This window comes from Balaenoptera physalus (genome assembly GCF_965194825.1).
Source record: "Balaenoptera physalus genome assembly, chromosome: 16".
Classification (NCBI taxonomy): Eukaryota; Metazoa; Chordata; class Mammalia; order Artiodactyla; family Balaenopteridae; genus Balaenoptera; species Balaenoptera physalus.
Genome location: NC_138898.1, coordinates 51,759,006 through 51,778,135, shown reverse-complemented (window position 1 = coordinate 51,778,135; position 19,130 = coordinate 51,759,006). Strand labels below are relative to the sequence as shown.

At 61.9% G+C, this 19,130-nt stretch overlaps 2 protein-coding genes across 3 annotated transcripts; both read left to right on the top strand.

The window, feature by feature from the left end:
* Positions 1 to 450: 450 nt before the first annotated feature.
* FBXL16 (F-box and leucine rich repeat protein 16) lies at positions 451 to 12,271 on the top strand. 2 transcript variants are annotated; one of them, XM_082431504.1, is made up of 6 exons: positions 451 to 751; positions 7,511 to 8,166; positions 8,896 to 9,404; positions 9,777 to 9,861; positions 10,174 to 10,237; positions 10,506 to 12,271. In XM_082431504.1, the coding sequence occupies exons 2-6, from the start codon at positions 7,525 to 7,527 to the stop codon at positions 10,652 to 10,654; spliced, it is 1,449 nt and encodes a 482-aa protein (XP_082287630.1). In that variant the 5' UTR covers positions 451 to 751; positions 7,511 to 7,524; the 3' UTR covers positions 10,655 to 12,271. The 2 variants fall into 2 exon arrangements, with proteins under 2 accessions (XP_082287630.1, XP_082287631.1); XM_082431505.1 differs by lacking the exon at positions 9,777 to 9,861 and having other exon boundaries at positions 10,506 to 10,591.
* Positions 12,272 to 12,378: 107 nt separating this feature from the next.
* WDR24 (WD repeat domain 24) lies at positions 12,379 to 19,096 on the top strand. The gene is made up of 8 exons (XM_082431496.1): positions 12,379 to 14,848; positions 16,033 to 16,210; positions 16,359 to 17,031; positions 17,560 to 17,678; positions 17,757 to 17,878; positions 17,972 to 18,076; positions 18,163 to 18,503; positions 18,678 to 19,096. Exons 1-8 carry the CDS (start codon positions 14,368 to 14,370, stop codon positions 19,029 to 19,031), a joined length of 2,373 nt encoding a protein of 790 aa, XP_082287622.1. The 5' UTR covers positions 12,379 to 14,367; the 3' UTR covers positions 19,032 to 19,096.
* Positions 19,097 to 19,130: the final 34 nt, after the last annotated feature.

Sequence of the window (19,130 nt, the reverse complement as noted above, 5' to 3'; positions counted from 1 at the left end):
GTCCTCTCCGCCCCGCAGGATTCGGGGTCCCCACAGCTCCGCAAAAGGCAGGGCTCGCTCCACCCGGCTCTCCCTTTGCGCGCCCAGCCCTTCCCTCGCCTTCCTCCCTCTCCCGCCCTCCCCTGCCCTCCTCTCCCCTCCCCGCTCCGCCGTGCGCCAGGGTTTGTTATTGTGCGGGCGCCCGTGGCGAGGGGAAGCGGGGGTGAGGGCCGGGATGGCGCGTGCCCGCGCGCGCCGCCGCGGGAGCGCGCTGTGCGCGCGGTAGGGCGCGGCGGGGCGGGGCGGGGCTCAGCATCCTCAGCGCCCCCGCCCGGGCTCGCCAACCCGGATTGGCTACCGGCGCCGGGGGCGCGCGAGGGAGCGGCGCTTAAGGCCGGGCGGGGGGCGCGCTCGGCGCCGCCGGCGGCCGGGGAGGAGCGCGGGGAGGAGGGCAGAGGAGGAGGGCGGGGAGGAGGGCGAGGGGAGGGAGGAGGCGCCCGCCCGGCTCCCTGCAAAGCGGCCTTATTTATCTGGGTACAGCCTCAGCCTCCCCGGTGGGAGGCTCGGGGCGGCCGATCCTCTCCCACCCGGGAGCTCCTCTCGAGGCGCGGCAGAGGGGGCCCGGCCAGGCCGGGCGCGGGGCGCGGCCGGGCCCTGACTGCCAGACCAGCACCTCGGCCGCCTCCCCGCTTCGCCGGTGCCCATGCCGGGCTCCCCATGACGGGAGGACGCCCGGTGGACAGCGTGGCATGAGCCAGGAGCCCGGGCCCAGGTAAGGTGTGTGTGCTGGGCCAGGCTTACAGGACGGGGAGGGGGCAGGCCACAACACCGCGGAGGCCACAATGAGGACGAGGCGGGGAGGGGGCTTGGGACAGCGCCGCCGCCACCCCCGGAGGGCTTACGTAACCGCAGCCCCTTCCCTGGCTGCTGCAGATGGGCCTCCAGCCCTGCCAGGCCTTCCCGCAGCCCTTCACCCCAGTGGCTGGCCTGGTCGAGGCCCGATCCCCATGGCGACTGGACCAAGGCTGGGGGTCGGTGCCACTGTGCTGTTCCCCTGTGGAAGCCGAATTGCGGGACCCCAGTTGGGTTGGCTGGGTGAAGTCCTGGACTCCACTGCACTCTGGGCTCCCCACCCCAGCACCATGAGCCCCTGCGCCTGTGAGACAGGTGTTATATACAATTACACTCCAGGAGGAGCTTGTGAACGCGTGGCCCGGTGGCTGATCTGCCTCTGGACACCTGAACCTGGCCCTGTTTGGCGCTGCCACAGTGGGAAGACGAGGCGAAGGGAGGGAGCTGGCCACGTGCCTGGCTCTGGAGGAGGGGTTGGGCGATGTCCAAGGCTGAAGGGCCCCAGAAGGAGAACTGGGCACCCTGAGACTGCTGGAGGAGGGTCTTGTCCTTCTGGGAGTTTGAGTGGGTGGGGAGAGTCCCCACCCATGACCCCAGAAGGAGCGAAGGCCTGGTTGTTGGAGCATCAGAAAACCCACAGCCCACTGGCCACTCCTCCAGCCCCTCCCAGCCTCTGCACAGGAAGCCTTCCCTCCACGGAGAGAGCAGATGGCAGATGCTGCTTCACCTGCCGCCTCCGAGGGCCCACTGACCAGGGTCAGCTCAGGCCTCCCTGGGGCCAGATGGGGCATGGGGCCCTTTCTTCCAGCAGACTCCTTTGAGGGATACTGGACAGCAGCCTTGGAGCAGAAGGTCTGAGCTGGGTCAGGACCCTGAGAGGTTTGGGGTCCCACAGGCCAGGGCAGAGGCCTGATGGAGACCCACTGGCTTGGCAGGAGGTGGCCACAGGGCTGGACCGAGTGCTGTCTGGGTAGGAGGGAAATTCAAGCCCCAGTCATAAACACTGGCAGAGCAGGGAGGGCTGTTCAGCCCTCAGGGACCCCAGGATTCATCTGGCCCAGTGCCTGCCGTGTCCACGGCCTGGCCTGGCTCCCCCACCTCTACCACCCCTCGCCTTGGGAGGCCTATGGGCACCTCTAACGCTGGGGAGGTTCATGGGACAGATGCCACCCTGCAGCTCACACCCGCTTCCAGGGCATTTGCATGAGTCCTGTTTCCCACTGCTCAGAAGGAAACAAGTGGCCCCGAGGTCAGGGCACCTGGGACACTCAAGACAGCTGGGCCTCAGGAAGTCTTTCTCAGACAGGGAGACACCTCACCTAGAGGTCGGGGAAGGGGTTCCTTGGCTGGCACTGTCAGCTGTCCACAGCCCCCATCTTGTCACACGTGGGAGCTTGCTGCTGTGTCTCAGAGGGCTGGCTCAGGGGAAGAGCGACGGTGGCAGCAAATGAAGCACTATGGGGTAAGTGGGTGGCCCAGAACCTTCCCTACCAGTGGCCCAGGAGGAGCCTTAGCCAGACCAGCTGCAGAGGGTGGGCTCAGGCCACATTCCTTCCCTTGGCAGTGTTTGAGGCACTCGATGCCCCAGGCCTAGGCCCTGTGGGGCTCAGGTCCTTCAGAGCAGAGAAGCCAAGATGAGGACTGAAGCCCAACACCCACCCCCGAGGCACCCGGCCCCACATGGCTGAGCTGCCCTGAGTTTGGCCTCAGGACTTGGTCTGCTGAGCACCGACTCAGGTCTCTCCTGAGGCCCACGTGCTCCCTTCCCAGAGCCCCCAGTGCACGGGTGGGGCAGCCCGCACCCCAGAAGCATCTCCGAGCTGGGGGCGGGAGGGGAGCGCTGCTGCTAGGACGTGTGCAAAGTGGCAGGGATGTGAATGTGCCTGAGTCACAGGGCTTGTCATGGAATTTGTCAGCCTGCGCTGTGTCCCCAATCCCAAACTACCCTAGTTGTCACCCCAGCCCCTGGGGCCACCACTGCAGATCGACCTGATGTGAGTTTTTCTGGCTACCAATGCCCTGCCCAGCTCCATGGTCTTCAGCTGGCAGGGAGAACTGGTCAGTGCAGGTTCTACTGGGGCCGGGCCCCCCCAGCATCCAGAGCATACTGCATTACATGGGGGCATCAGGGATGGAGGAAGAGACCTCTGAGCTTAGGGCCATGAGGAGTGGGGCGTTTCCTGGGCATGAGCAATCTAAAAGAAGAGTGTCCCAGTGGTTGACATCAGCTTGCAGCCTCTGGAAGAAGAGCAGGGGCATGACAGGGGCACGCTGGGAGAGACCCCAGCTGAGGGACCCAGGCTGGGAGGGCACAGGGACTGAAGCAGAACAGAGCAGAGAAAGGAGGTAGCAGCAGGCTGGTGGGGGCCTGGGATTGCCCTCTGGACCACCATGCCTGGCCTGAGTCTTGGGGTCAAATCCCAGCTTTGTACAACTTCTGAAAATTCACTCTCTGAGCCTCTCTCTCCCCACTTGTGGTCAGGCAGTGTTTGATGGGCTCAGACCAGCAATGGGTGGGGGGTGGGGCACGTGGTGCTGGGAAGAGCAAAGCAGGACCAGGCTTCCCTCCCCTCTGGTGCTTCCTGTCCCCTGCCCCCTGGGTCTGGCCAGATTATGGGGAACAGGCAGCCAGCTTCCTTAACTCTGCAGCTCTCAAGGGGGGGACTCAGTCAAAAAGGAGAATGAGCCGTCCTCTTCCCAAAGGTCTGAATAACGGCAAGGCCCACCCCAAGCCCCAGGGTCTTGGGAGCCTTCTCAGGGACTCTGGCACCAACCCCTCCCTCCCCTGTGGACACTGGCCTCTGTCACAACCAGGACTGACAAGCTGAGCTACAGGTCTTCCACTGACTGCCTTCCATCCCGCCTCCTGGGCCTCTGTCAGCTGCACCCCTTTCTGCACGACCCTGATAAATGGACTGCCATTCTTTTCATTCAGCAAGCACTCAGAGGCCACTCAGTAGTCATGCTGTCTGTCCTCAAGGAGTCCCCAGCCAAGGAGAGGCAGACATGTAGACAGTGATGATAATCCGTGTGATGGCGGAGACTCTGGAGATGCTTTCTCAGTGCTGGGGGTCCCCCAGGGAGAGGCAGGGGCAGTGCTCACACTGAAGGATGGAAGAGAAGGAGCTGGCAGGGTTAAGGAGCAGGGAGGCCTACTGAGCAAGCAGGGGGACCAGCATGTGCCCAGGCAGAGAGAGGGAGGGGAGGAGGAATGCAGGCCAGAGGGTCTGGCTGAACTGTAAGGTCAGGACTGGAAAGGGGCCAGAAGTGAGGCTGTGAGATGGACTTGCTGGGTCTCGGGGCCCAGTGACTTGACTTGCAGAAGAGGCAGCTCCTTATGAAGCCCCAGCATGGCAATCTTCAGACTCTTAGCCTGGAAGCCACCAAGGTCTGGAGTCCTCCCGCGAACCCCTGGGACCCCCCCATGCTTCACATGAGTCTGCTGGGGAAACACAGAGGCATGGTTAGCTCTCCTAAGTGGCACCCTGATCCAGCTCTGGCTCAGGCTGATGAGGACAAGACAACTAAAGTAGTGACCATCACCTCCCTCCTCCTGGGGTGAACCCAGGACCCTCGAGCCCCTGCAGCCTATCCCAGGAGGAGGCCTCCCCCAGAATTCCACTCCACACAGAGACACAACACACCAGGGGCTGAGGCTAAGAATAGTGCCAGCCTGACCATCTTATTTTAAAAGCCTCTTTTCCTGGCGTTAGCTCCTGGTGCTTATCCGTAAAGGGGAAGTAGTCCCCAGTGGACTGGCAGCTGCCCCTGCCCCATCCTGGCAGGAAAATCCAAGCAGGTCCTCCTAGCCCCACTGGGTGCAGCGGGGGCAGGTACCAAGAAGGTGGGAGGCTCTGCAACCCGTCTGGCTGGGGGGATGGGGCCAGGGTCAGGGCCAGGCAGAGGGGACCTCATCCCAGCCCCCCAGGGACCTCTTGCCTAACTGGCAGGCAGACCCATTTCCGAAGTGAACAGTGAGCATTCTCCCAAAGCCCTGATGCCTGGGCTAAGGTGTGGCTGTTTCTAGTTTTGAGCTAAAGAGCCAGGGCTCAGGCTGGGTCAGAGGCTTAAGGATGAGGAGCAGCCGGAGCACAGGAAGACCATGGACAAGGTTGGGGAGCAGCAGGGCTGCCTCTGTGGGAAGGCAGCTCCAACCCAGGGCGTGGGGGTGGTGCTGACCAACAGGCTGGCCAGTGCCTTCTGGCTGGGGATAGGGTGTGCAATGAGGGGCAGTCAGGCCTTGGACACTCCCCACAGGCTGCTGAGGGCCATCTTTGGCATGGCCCCTCCCTCCTGTGGACTCTTTTCCATGGGCCAGTTCCACCCTGAGGTCTGGAGGGTGGGGATGGGACTGTGGGTGTATGCAAATGTGAGCTCCTGTGGGGGACGGGAAGGGAGCCCCGCAGATGCCCGGGGCATACACGTGATCCCCCCAACTCAGGCAGTCCACGTGCACACCCATGGCTGGGAGAATTTTCAACCTAAATCGGCACTGCTCTTGAGTTATTTCTCCCCTGGTGCCGCCTCCGCCGCCTCCTCCTCCGGATCTTAGCCGAGCGGGCGTCTCCTCCCCCCGCCCCACACCCCAAGCCTCCAGGGCCCCTCCCAGCTCCAGCTGAACTGGGTTTGCCGGGCCGTACCCCTCCCTACCCAACCCCGCCGCTGTCCGTGGTGGAGCGGACCGGGCCTGGCCTGGCCTCCTAGCGCGCGCGAGGCGGCTGGAGGGGCGCTGTCCATGGTGCTGCCGCCGGGCGTCAGGCCGGCCGCGCCTTCTCTGCAGGAAGCCGGCGTGCCCTGCTCTGGGGACACAGAAGGTATTCAGGCTGGGGCTACCCCTCTGTACCCAGCACAAACCACAGGAGGGAGTTGCCAGGATAGCCTCTCCACTGGCCCCAGGAGTGGGGCAGGGGCAATTGTGGGCTTCATCCTGTCCCTCCATGAGGCACTGCTGTCCCAGGATGGTCCCCTCCTATGTACTGGCATTAAGCGATGTCGGGCAGCCCTCATGTCAGGCCACCCCTGCCACTGTGGGCAAACTGTACCTCCTGGGAACCTCCGGTTCCTAATCTGAAAACGGTGGTAACAGTAGTGCTTTCCCCTGTGCCCCCAACCCAGGCTGCTGTAAGGTTGAAATACACAATTATCCCGGTGGGCATTCAGCAAATGTTGTGAGGGATGTCGTGTATCAGCCAGTGTGAGGCTGCTACTACCTGGTCATGAGCTGTAGTGAAGGGGCAGCCAAGGTGTGGGAGCCTCCTCTGGGGAGGGAGGCCCTGGGGTGGACTGCCAGCCTGGAAGTTCATGGCTACCAGGGCAGGAAGGCCTTTGGACCCAAAGCTGGTTGGCAGCCATGAGGGCCACATATTCCAGTAAGACCCTTGGACCCAGCCCAGGATGCACCCCCTCCCCAGATGTGGAATACTGGCAAGTGTTGTCCTGTCCAGGGCTTGGACGCCAGTGGAGGGTGTGGTGCTGGGAAGAGCAGGGCAGGACCACTGGCTCCCCTCCCTCCTGGGGGCTCCTGTCCGCTCACCCTTGGGCCAGCAAGCTCACTATAAGCCAGGCACTGCACGTAGTCCTTGTCACATGCTGTCCCGTGGGGCAGTGTCGTCACTTCCCAGGCTTTGAAGTGAGGAAAGTGAGGTTTGGAGAAGGAAGTGGCTCCCCAAAGCCACATAGCCAGAGTGGGGTGAGCCACTGGGTACGCTACCTCCTTGCTGAATGTCTGAGGTGGGGATGGGCAGGAGATATGGAATGTGGGACAGATGGTAGCACTGTGGGGGTCCTGCTGCCCCTTCTCTCCAGGGTCGTCTGTGCCCAGTGCCCTCTGCCACCCATTCACAGCCTTGGAGGCCTGAGGAGGGGAGCTGGGGGTTGGTCTCAGCCCCCACCCTGTGGGAAGCTCCCTATACATAGCCTTCCACAGCCAGCTCAGTGTCCATGTCTTGGCTCCACCACTTACTATGACCTCAGGCAAGCAACTCATGCTGCCTCAGCCATGATTTCCTCATCTGTACAATGGGTACAGTCATCACATCATCGTCCTCAGTGGGTTGAGGGGAGGATTAAAGAAACAGTATGTGTGCAGGGCTCACTGTGCTGGCATCACGGTAAGCACCCTGGGAAGACACCTGCCCTTTCTCTGGTTAGATTCTGAGCCACAGAACCTCCTGTAGTCACTGAGATTCTCAGAGGCTGGTGTGTGAGTCTCAGATGGCATACTCAAACCACTCCAGACAGCTACGCTGGCACCCCATAGAGGAGTGGCCAGGGAATACCCCAAACCCTCAGTTCCCCAGCCCCTGTCCAGCAGAGGCAGGCCTGGCAGACATTGATGGTGAGCAGCAAAGGTAAAGGGAGCAGTCATGGGCGAATGTCCCTCCATCTCTGTTCTGTCATCTGTACCTAGGTCTCGAAAAGCTCTGTGAGTGGTATCGAAAAGCTCTGTGAGTGGGTGGAGGTTGAGCTCAGTGCATACAGTAGGTGCTCAAAGAGTGTCATGGTCATGACCAGCCCTGCCTTCCTGTAACTGCTCAGTCAGGGAGGGAGGGATTTATACTCAGATCCTTTCTGTTGGGTGGTTCTGGGAATGGCATGGGAGGGGACGACCATGCGTGGAAAGGAGTCCAGTTCTGCCCTGGCAGCAGACTCACTACCCTCTCCTGGACCCTGTCTGCAGACCGAGCGAGGAAGATGTCGAGCCCGGGTGTCGACGGCGACCCCAAGCCTCCATGCTTGCCTCGCAATGGCCTGGTGAAGCTGCCAGGCCAGCCGAACGGCCTGGGCACAGCCAGCATCACCAAGGGCACGCCGGCTGCCAAGAACCGCCCCTGCCAGCCACCCCCACCCACCCTCCCACCACCCAGCCTGGCTGTCCCACCGCCCCGGGCTGCTCTGGCCGGGGGCCTGTGCCCCCAGGCAGGGCTCCCCCTTGGTGGACCAGCCTTAGCCCCAGTGCCCGGGCCCCCGGTAGAGCGGCCGCCACTGGCCACAGACGAGAAGATCCTCAGTGGCCTCTTCTGGTACTTCTCAGCTTGTGAGAGGTGCGTGCTGGCTCAGGTGTGCAAGGCCTGGAGGCGTGTGCTCTACCAGCCCAAGTTCTGGGCGGGCCTCACGCCTGTGCTGCACGCCAAGGAGCTCTACACAGTGCTGCCTGGAGGTGAGAAGGAGTTCGTGAACCTGCAGGGCTTCGCAGCACGTGGCTTTGAGGGTTTCTGCCTGGTCGGTGTCTCCGACCTGGACATCTGTGAGTTCATCGACAACTATGCCCTCTCCAAGAAGGGTGTCAAGGCCATGAGCCTCAAGCGCTCCACCATCACTGATGCCGGCCTGGAGGTGCGCACCACCACTGGCCCAGAAGGGCAGGGATGGGGGGCAGGGCCAGGCAGCAGCCACTCAGCACATGTGGGGGGAGTAGGAAGAAGCTTGGGCACACAAGCAGCAAAGCAGCCAAGGGTGGGGTCGGTGTCCTGAGGAGGAGTGTAGCTCTGGGGTGGGGGGAGCAGGCCTGGCTACGTAATTTGGGGGACTAAAATGAAAATTTGGGTTCCTTGTTCAAAAATGACTAAGAATTTCAAGACAGCAACAGCAAAGCAGTCAATTAAATGCGAGGCCATGCATGCCCAAGAAGCTCACATTGGGTAGGGAGGATGCTGGAGGAGGTGGGAGGAACAGGGGCAAAGGTCAGAGGAGCAGCTGTGGAGGCAGCCCCTTCCCCAGGACTTGGACTCTAACATCACATCATTAACACCTATGGCTCTGAGCACCTGCTCTGGCCAGGCCCTGGACTCCCAGGCCCCCTGTGCCCTGCCTCTTTTAGATGTTGTTCAAGTGTAACGAACACACTGTAAAGTGCACTTGTCAGAATACAGCTTGATGCATGTTTACACCATATACACGCTCAAGAATACAGCTTACTGCCCCTCAGCGGGCTCCTTCTGCCCTGTCTCCTACCATCCTCACCACGCCCTGGGGGAAGGGGCGTGTCTGGGGAAAATGTGGTAGGGTTGCACCCCGGCGAGGGGGAGGTCGGGGCCTCCTGACCCCGCGCCTGCCCGCCCTCAGGTGATGCTGGAGCAGATGCAGGGCGTGGTGCGCCTCGAGCTGTCAGGCTGTAACGACTTCACCGAAGCTGGGCTGTGGTCCAGCCTGAGCGCGCGCATCACCTCGCTGAGTGTGAGCGACTGCATCAACGTGGCCGACGACGCCATCGCGGCCATCTCTCAGCTGCTGCCCAACCTGGCTGAGCTGAGCTTGCAGGCCTACCACGTGACGGACACAGCACTGGCTTACTTCACAGCACGCCAGGGCCACAGCACGCACACGCTGCGCCTGCTCTCCTGCTGGGAGATCACCAACCACGGCGTGGTCAACGTGGTGCACAGCCTGCCCAACCTCACCGCACTCAGCCTCTCTGGCTGCTCCAAGGTCACTGACGATGGTGTCGAGCTTGTGGCCGAGAACCTGCGCAAGCTACGCAGCCTCGACCTCTCGTGGTGCCCGCGCATCACCGACATGGCGCTCGAGTACGTGGCCTGCGACCTGCACCGCCTGGAGGAGCTCGTGCTGGACAGGTGTGCGCGTCCCCCACCCCGGGGCCATGGAGGGCGGGGCTGGGCGAGGCCTGCCGGACCTCTAAGCAGGGAGCCTAGTGGACTAGTGGACAGGCCTATAGCTAGAGTAGGGCTGCAGCAAGGGGGGGGCGGGGCCCTCATAAGAGGCCTGCCTAGTGTGGGCTATAACGCGAGAGCAGGGCTGAGCTGTGTCCCCCCAGTAGGGAATACCACCGAGGGTTCAGGTGGGGGCGGAGCCTCGGTGGGGCGGGGCTATGGAAAGGGCGGGGCATGTTGGGGCAGGAGGGGAGTTCAAGCCCGGGACACTTCGGGAAAAGGAGGAAGGGGTCGGGTGTTTTGAAGGTGGGCAGCCTCCTTCTGTTGCGACCACAGGTGTGTACGCATTACGGACACTGGCCTCAGCTATTTGTCCACCATGTCGTCCCTTCGCAGCCTCTACCTGCGATGGTGCTGCCAGGTATCAGCCCTCCATGCCTCCAGAGATCGGGGAGTAGGCAGGGGAGGTGGGGGGCACGGGGAAAGCCCCCACCCAGACAAGCCGCTGACCTGCACCCGGCCCGCTCAGATCCTGTAAGGAAGTCTGGGATCCCTCCACACCCAAGCGGCCGACGTAAGCGAAGCGCAGAGTCCCCAGGGCCTCACCGACTCCTTGGGGAGCTGAGAACCCCCGTTTTGAACCCACCCCCTGCCCCCTATGGCCTGACCCCAGGAGTGGGGCTCCCTCGGGGCGCGAACGGAAATAGTTAACTCGCCCCGCCTTCCCGCCCAGGTGCAGGACTTCGGGCTGAAGCACCTCCTGGCCATGAGGAGTTTGCGTCTCTTGTCTCTGGCAGGTGAGACCCCCCCCACCCGCCGCCCTCCTGGACAGTGACCACCCACCCCCATTAGTCCGACTCCGCCAGCCCTGCCGGGTCCCCTGTGCAGACCCATACCTGGTGCTGACTCGCTGAGTCCCAAGTCCCAGTCAGAAGGCGGAGACGCCGGGCAAAGTTTAGCCCGGCCCGGTCCTGCCCGGCTCCCGAGCTCCCTCCCCCAGCCCCGCCCTCCGGAGCCGCCGGGCCGCGCCCACTCAGCCGCCGCCCCGCCTCCCGCCCGACGCAGGCTGCCCGCTGCTGACCGCCACAGGGCTGTCGGGCCTGGTGCAGCTGCAGGAGCTGGAGGAGCTGGAGCTGACCAACTGCCCTGGGGCTACCCCCGAGCTCTTCAAGTACTTTTCGCAGCACCTGCCCCGCTGCCTCGTCGTCGAGTAGCGCGGGGCCTCCCCGCCTCTCGGCCCCTCGCTCTCCTCCCGGCCCCGCCTCGAGCAGGGAGGGCGGTGGGCGGGCCAGCCCCGCGCACGCACGCACCCTCGGGGAATTTGTGCATGCCCCTCGCACCCGCAACTGCACGCCCGCCCTCCACCACGCCACAGCCGCCGCCATCGTTTGCCCGCCCGCTGGGTGCGGGGGGCTGGGGCTCGGTCCTGCGGGCTCTTTGAGCTCGCCAGACGGCCGCCCCTATCGCCTTCCCCGCCACACCCCGCTCTGTCTCCCCGCTGTCCCCCCCACCCCTGGCAGGGCCCAGGGGGATTGAGGGGAGCTGGGTCCCCCAGGACACAGGGGACCGGAAGAGACCCCAGGGCTTTGCGCATCTTCCACTGCACCGCGCCTGGAGCCCTCCGAGGGGTACGAGGGGAAACAGGCTGCCGCCAAAGCCATGGCCCGCCCAGGAGCCCAAGTCCCACCCGCCCTTCCCCCACCTCATACCAGCCTGACCCCAGCGACCTCCCCTCTTCCTTGCCGCTGTGTGAGACAGGCCGTGCTCGCCCCACCCCCATCCACAGGCCTAAGGTCCTTGGGCCCTGGCCAGGCTAGGGCAGAATTGGATTAGGAGAGGGACCGCTGGGCTGACAGTGACCCTGGCATAATCAACATTAGCCCAGCTGGCTCCAGTCCACTTCACCCCAGGGGTGGTATAGCTACCCTGAGAGACCTGAAGCTGGAGCGACCATCAGGGCCTGCAGGCCTTGGGAGCAGTCCTGGGTGGACCCTGCCCCGCAGCCCCTGTAGCCAGCTGGGCCCAGGCCCCTCAGCATCACACTTCACCCAGGGCAGGTATCCGTCAGGTGGAAGCTGGAAAAGGGGGCCCCAGCCAGCAGCTCCGATCTTCCAGTGGCCAGCTCACCCTCAACACCCAGAGGAGGGAGGGCTCCTTTCTAGCCTCACCCCCCTCCCCAGCTTCCCAAACTTCTACCTGCCCACATGGGTTCACCGTGTTCTGTCCAATCCCAATATATTGGGAGGTCCCAGGGGTGCTGGCACATCTTGGCAATTACTGAGGAGGGGGCTGGGACCCCTTTCCATCCCAACCTTGAGCCCCAGGATATACAGCACCCACATCCAATCTTGGGACACTCCCCCCACCCCCCATCCGGTTGGAAGAGAGTAACCAGTTTCCAGAGAGCCAGAGAGTGAGAGAGAGAGAGAAAGAGCGAGCGAGAGATGCTGTTGAAGAGAAACTGTTCAACAGCCCAAAGATTTCCCTGCCCCTGGAGCACTGGCCAGAGGCTCCAGGGCTGAGGTGGTCAGGAGCCAGTTTCTTCAGCCCCTCCTCCCCACAGCTCCCTAGTGGGGAGGGGCAGCTGTCCATTTGTCCAAAGTATTAATGCAACTGAAGCTGTGATATTTCCAACGACTGTAGGAGGAAAAATTAGGGGGAGAGAGGAAAACAAAACCAACCAACCCCTAAAATCATTTTCTTATTGTACATACGACCTCATTCTCCTGTATATGCGGAAGATATAACCTTATATTTGGTAAGTGTTTCTTGTGCTATTTTATCACGTGATCTGTTTATAAAAATATATATTAAAAAAGTTGTAAAAACACGTCTGAATTGGTTTTAGGTCATGACGCCATGGTGGGGGGAAGGTGTATCTGTCCTGAGTGGCCCAAGTCTGAATTTTTGTGCCCCTCTCAACTCATCAGACTTACTGGTTCTTTCAACAAACGTGCAGAGGCTGGTAACACTGTGCCAGACTGGAAACCCAGCAGCGACCAACAGAAGGTCCCTAACCTCTCACTGCTTCAGGGAGGGGAGAGACACTAAAATCATTACACATAACATTCCCTCCAAAATATCTAGGATCTCGCCCATCCTTCAAGAAGGGCAAAAATGAGGCCTGTTTCATGCACAGGGTAACTAAGAATAGGAATGGGTCAGGGATATCCTAAAACGGGTCCGCAACACCCCCCCACCCCCGGCGGCAGAGCAGGAGGTGAGCGGCAGGCAAGCAAGCGAAGCTTCATCTGCCGCTCCCCATCGATTGCATTACCACCTGAACCATCGCTCACATTACCGCCTGAACCCCCCCAGCCCCCACCCCACGTCCGTGGAAAAATTGTCTTCCACGAAACTGGTCCCTGGTACCAAAAAGGTTGGGGTCCGCTGTCCTAAAAGATCACACAGTGCAGCACGGACAGACCAGGGCTCATACCCAGGAGAGAAAGGCAGGCTCACAGAGTCACTGATTGAGCCGAGCCGCTTGTGTGAACAGGTCGGGTCAGGCACTCGAGCTCTTGGAGACAGAGACAGATGTAATCCCTGCCTGGTTGAGTTCACACTCGTGTGCAACAGATGATAACCAGTATACAAAGGAATGGGTTGTGACAAGTGCTGTGGAGGTGACAGTGACTGGAGAGGCCACGTTAGATGGGGTGGCCAGAGAAGGCCTCTAAGAACGTGACATTTAAGCTGAACTCTGAAGGAGAAGGAGAAGCCTTCTGGAGAGGACAGCGGGCGAAAACGTGCGATGGCCATGAGGCAGGGAAGAGCTTGCCCAGCTGGAAGAAGGGCTAGAAGCCGCCGTGGCTGGAGGTGCGCGGAGAGGAAGAGGCCGCGAGTTTGGGATTTACTCACAGCGCGGTGGGGACTTATGGGGGACCTTAGGCCGAAGAGTGGTACCTGACTGCTGTGCGGAGTTCAGATCAGGGGGAACGAGGAACCGAGGGAGAGCCGTTAGAAGGCTGCTCCTGGGGTCCCGGGGAGGGCGAGCAAGGAGGCGGAGACGATGGAGGGATTCAGGACTAGTTTAGGGATGCCTGGACTTGCTGATGGACCTTGGGGCAGAGATGAGCACTAGCATTAAAATACTGCGATAAAAAAAAAAAAAACCACCACTCGAGGCGGAACCGGGGGAGCCCCTCTACCCTAGTTCTGGTCAACCCCTCCGCCCCCACCAGCGCAGCTCCCTGATCCGGAACTTTTGTGGTGTGGGCACCCGCCTCCGGCGAGGGGCTGGCAAGAAAAGGACCACGTCCGGCGGGGGACGGGAAAGAGACGGGCTGCTTCCGGCGCGGCGGTTCCTCCCCGGCCCGGCAATTTTAGGAAATGGTTCGGGTGCTCTCGGAAGGAGAGACTTCTCCGTTCGGCTGGCTCTGTTCCCGCTGCCTCCGCTCCCCCGCAACCTCCGCGCCGCCAGCCTCTCCTGCCTCCGGTCCCGCCAGACGCCCCCAGGCTCCTTAAACAGCTTGGTCCTTAAAGTCCCTCTGTGTCCCTCGCGCCTCTGTAGCCTGTGTTCTCCGGGCTCCTCTATCCTTCTGCCCCCCTTCCAGAGGCCGACTTTGCGGACGGTGGGGACCACCTGGCTTCCCGGGCGGCATTGACTGACCGAACGTCCAGTGACTATCCTAATCTGGCAGTTGTGGGGTTGGAGAGGTGGCCTGGCCTGGGACTGACCAGGTAGGGTCTTCCCCAGAAGTCAGACATGGGACTGACTGGCCTCAGGTCAGCTATGGCGCCTTCTGAATGCCCAGCCAGGGTGATGGAATTTGCCTGTCAGACTGACTGACTAATGGTGGACTGCCCTGGACTAAGCAATTTTGGAGGAACCACCCAGGGTAAAGGCTCTGAACTGACAGGCCCCTACCCCCAGGCTGACCAGCCCTGCCAACTTCACTGACCTATCCCCACCACCCGTGCAGCCATGGAGAAGATGTCTCGTGTGACTACAGCCCTGGGTGGCAGCACGCTGACGGGCCGCACCATGCACTGCCACCTGGATGCACCAGCCAACGCCATTAGTGTGTGCCGTGACGCGGCCCAGGTGGTCGTGGCAGGCCGCAGCATCTTCAAGATCTATGCCATTGAGGAGGAGCAGTTTGTGGAGAAGCTGAACCTGCGTGTGGGCCGCAAGCCCTCGCTCAACCTGAGCTGTGCAGATGTTGTTTGGCACCAGATGGACGAGAACCTGCTTGCCACGGCGGCGACCAATGGCGTCGTGGTCACCTGGAACCTGGGCCGGCCGTCCCGCAACAAGCAGGACCAGCTGTTTACGGAGCACAAACGCACGGTGAACAAAGTCTGCTTCCACCCCACTGAGGCCCACGTGCTGCTCAGTGGCTCCCAGGATGGCTTCATGAAGTGCTTCGACCTTCGCAGGAAGGACTCTGTCAGCACCTTCTCGGGTGAGGCCCTTGGAGGCGGGTCGGGCAGGTGTGCATCTCTGCAGGTGGCTGGCCTGTCTAGGCGGGTTGAGAAATGCTGTGTGCATCAAAGGCCCTCAGATGTGCTCTCAGAGAGCTTCCTGGAGGAGGAGCCAGCCGAGCTGGCACTGGAAGAGTGGGTGGAGGTGAGCAGGGAAGGGGCAGGGCAGGGGTAGGCCTGGTGGAAGTGTGAGGGGTACCTGGAGTGTGGTCACAGCTCTGATGCACTTATGGAGTCAAGGCTGGGTATGGGATCAGGGAGAGAGCAGGGCCTGAGCAGATCCACAGCCCACCTGGGCAGCTGAGCAGAGGGTTTGTTTTGCTGTCTCCTCTTTCCATGCCTCAGAGCTCCAGGCCACCTCATTGCACAAAGTCTACCTCCAGGGTCCTCAGCCCAGGGAAGCAGTGGGGAGTGGTGCACTGCCTGGTCTCCCCCCAGTTCTCTTCCCAGCAGGCGCAGCTCCCTGACAACCCCCCTTGAGCCAGCTCTCCCTTTTCACCTCGATGAGACCAAGTGAAGCACAGGGCAGAGCCCAGAGAGAATCTGAGGGCCTCTTAAGACAGACCTTGAGCTACCTGTTCTGGGGAAAAGCTGGACACTGCACTCAGAGGCTCTTGGTGCGGTGGTCCACAGGGGTGGACATATACCCTCAAAGTGACCAGTGCTCTGGGGCTGACCTGGCAGCTCCAGCTCAAGGTGTAGGAACTGGGCAGATCCTGGGGCATCCCATCCATGCCTCCGTGGGCCGGAGGCCCCCGAAGGATTGTATTCGGCCCACTGAGGCCCCTGTTCACTCAGTGCTCTGATACCTGGTCCTGAAGCTGACCACAGCTTCGCCCAAGGACTGATGTCAGGTGCAGAATCCAGGGAAAATCGAGGTCCAGGAGTCTGTGTCAAAAACCACCCAATGTCTTGTGTCCCTCTCACCATCCCAGGCTATTGTGTCTGCTCTGCCAGGCCTCTCCTCGCCCCTGTCCACCCTGGGCAGGCCTTGGCAGTATCTACTCCACCCTCTAGGCCTCCTGGCCTGTGCCACGGGCAGGCATGTGACACCAGTCCACATCCATTCCGAGGGATCCCCCTTGGTTGCTCTCCCTCCTGGAGTCCCTGTAGGCTACCCAACCCCCCACCCCCAACTCTCCCTCCACTGACGTCCTGCCCACAGGCCAGTCTGAGAGTGTGCGTGACGTCCAGTTCAGCATCCGGGACTACTTCACCTTCGCCTCCACCTTTGAGAACGGCAACGTGCAGCTCTGGGACATTCGGCGGCCCGACCGCTGTGAGAGAATGTTCACGGCCCACAATGGGCCTGTCTTCTGCTGCGACTGGCACCCCGAGGACAGGTGTGGGGTGGGGTGGGGGCCGGGGCAATGGGGCAAGATGGGTGGGGCTTATGGAAGGGCTCTCTCACTGCCTCAAGACCTGTGAGACAGAGTGGGGAGCCCTCCCACCCCAAAAGAGGTCACTGAGGACCTCACGGGCCTTCCACAGGGGCTGGTTGGCCACAGGTGGGCGTGACAAGATGGTAAAGGTCTGGGACATGACCACACACCGCGCTAAGGAGGTGCACTGCGTGCAAACCATTGCATCCGTGGCCAGAGTCAAGTGGCGGCCTGAGTGCCGCCACCACCTAGCTACGTGCTCCATGATGGTGGACCACAACATCTACGTGTGGGACGTGCGCCGGCCTTTTGTGCCAGCTGCCATGTTTGAGGAGCACCGCGATGTCACAACAGGCATTGCCTGGCGCCACCCGCACGATCCCTCCTTCCTGCTCTCCGGCTCCAAGGACAGCACCCTATGCCAGCACCTGTTCCGTGATGCCAGCCAGCCTGTTGAGCGCGCCAACCCTGAGGGCCTCTGCTATGGCCTCTTTGGGGATCTGGCCTTCGCAGCCAAGGAGAGCCTAGTGGCCACTGAGTCGGGGCGCAAGCCCTACACTGGGGATCGGCGCCACCCAATTTTCTTCAAGCGCAAGTTGGACCCTGCTGAGCCCTTCTCAGGCCTCGCCTCCAGTGCCCTCAGTGTCTTTGAGATGGAGCCTGGCAGCAGTAGCATGAGCTGGTTCGTGGACACGGCTGAGCGTTATGCCCTGGCTGGCCGGCCACTGGCCGAGCTTTGTGACCACAATGCGAAAGTGGCTCGGGACCTTGGCCGCAACCAGGTACATAGGGCTGGGCTGAGGGCCATGACCTTGGTGCAGGGTCAGGGAGCTCATCTGACTGCTGCGCCCAGACCCTACCCTGAGTTCAGTGCTCAGTTCTGGTTGAGGTCACCACCAGCTCTTGCCCCAGTAACTAAGGGTGTCCAGAGCCCCAAGTGGGCCAGATGCCAGTGCCATTCCTGGGATGCAGGTCTGGGGTGCTGTGGGGCTGGAGCCCCCTCTTCTGGCTTATCCTTGCTTTTAGACTTCCCAAGGTGTCCAGCCCTACAGAGAAGACCCACATTGCCTCGCTTATCACCTCCCGGGGACCCCAGGCTCATTTCCATGCTTCTTTCTGTGCCTCTACAGGATCGAGGCTAGGGTTTTTGTCTTTCCATGGGCATCAGTTTCCCACCTGGGGCGGGCCAGGACATTGGGTCCCTGGGGCAGCTGAAAGCTGAGGGTTTGTGGTTCCATCCAGGCAGAGGGGGGCCTGCACGGGGCGCCAGGGACCCAGGACCCCCGTGAGTGACCAGTGCCCACCCCTAGGTGGCGCAGACGTGGACCATGCTACGGATCATCTACTGTAGTCCTGGCCTGGTGCCCACCACCAACCTTAACCACAGCGTGGGCAAGGGCAGCTCCTGTGGCCTGCCACTCATGAACAGGTAGACACCTGGGGGCGGCTTTCCCCAGAGGGTGGGATTGTTGGGGCCCACCCATCCATCGGCCTTCCCTGCCTCCAGTTTCAATCTAAAGGATATGGCCCCAGGGCTGGGCAGTGAGACTCGGCTGGACCGCAGCAAGGGTGACGCACGGAGTGACACAGTGCTGCTGGACTCCTCAGCCACGCTTATCACCAACGAAGGTAGGCTGGGAGCAGACGCAGGGCATTCATGGGAGTGGGACTGGGGCCTCCCAGAGTGAGCTGGCCCTGCAATGCTCTCCCTCCCTCGGGCAGATAACGAGGAGACCGAGGGCAGCGACGTGCCTGCCGATTACTTGCTGGGCGATGTGGAAGGTGAGGATGACGAGCTGTACCTGCTGGACCCGGAACACGCCCACTGTAAGTGGGGGCTTGGGGAGGGGTGGGGCCAGGAGGCGGGGCCAGAAGCTCATACCCTGCCTACTCCCCCCTCCCCTGCATCGCAGCTGAGGAGCCCGAGTATGTGCTGCCCCAGGAAGCCTTCCCACTGCGCCACGAGATTGTGGACACCCCACCCGGGCCTGAGCACCTGCAAGACAAGGCCGACTCGCCCCATGTGAGTGGCAATGAGGCAGATGCAGCCTCCCTGGTGCCTGTGGACTCTTCCTTCTCACTCATCTCCGTCTCACACGCACTGTACGACAGCCGCCTGCCGCCTGACTTCTTCAGTGCCCTGGTGTGCGACATGTTGCGCTTCTATGCGGAGCAGGGCGACGTGCAGATGGCCGTGTCCGTGCTCATTGTGCTGGGTGACCGCGTGCGCAAAGACATCGACGAGCAGACCCAGGTGGGTGATAGGGTCTCGGGGGTCTCCCTGGAGCAGCTGCCACCCCCAGGACTACCCCTGCACGCCCCACCTGCACCCGCCCCTCTGTCTGTGCCCAGCACACTTGGGGGAAGCTCCTCAGTGTGCTGGAAACCCTGGTCTCTTACCTCCTTCCTCCCCTCCCTGCACCACCAGGAGCACTGGTACACGTCCTACATCGACCTGCTGCAGCGCTTCTGCCTCTGGAATGTGTCCAACCAGGTGGTCAAGCTCAGCACCAGCCGTGCCATCAGCTGCCTCAACCAGGCCTCCACCACCCTGCACGTCAACTGCAGTCACTGCAAGCGGCCCATGAGCAGCCGGGGCTGGGTCTGCGACAGGTGCCACCACTGTGCCAGCATGTGCGCCGTCTGCCACCACGTGGTCAAGGGTCTGTTCGTGTGGTGCCAGGGCTGCAGTCACGGCGGCCACCTGCAGCACATCATGAAGTGGCTGGAGGGCAGCTCCCACTGCCCCGCCGGCTGCGGCCACCTGTGCGAGTACTCCTGACCCGCCTGCCGGACCCGGATGGGTGTGCGGGGCTTGTGAACTAAATAAAGGAAGCGGGAGACGTATTCTGAGGCTGCCTGTCACCCGGTCGCGTCGCTT

Coding starts and splice junctions, on each gene's coding strand:
- FBXL16 (XM_082431504.1), top strand. CDS start 7,525: ATGTCGAGCCCGGGTGTCGACGGCGACCCCAAGCCTCCATGCTTGCCT. Junction 8,167..8,895: donor TCACTGATGCCGGCCTGGAG/GTGCGCACCACC, acceptor GCCCGCCCTCAG/GTGATGCTGGAGCAGATGCA. Junction 9,405..9,776: donor GAGGAGCTCGTGCTGGACAG/GTGTGCGCGTCC, acceptor TTGCGACCACAG/GTGTGTACGCATTACGGACA.
- WDR24 (XM_082431496.1), top strand. CDS start 14,368: ATGGAGAAGATGTCTCGTGTGACTACAGCCCTGGGTGGCAGCACGCTG. Junction 17,879..17,971: donor CACGCTTATCACCAACGAAG/GTAGGCTGGGAG, acceptor TCCCTCGGGCAG/ATAACGAGGAGACCGAGGGC. Junction 18,504..18,677: donor ACATCGACGAGCAGACCCAG/GTGGGTGATAGG, acceptor CTGCACCACCAG/GAGCACTGGTACACGTCCTA.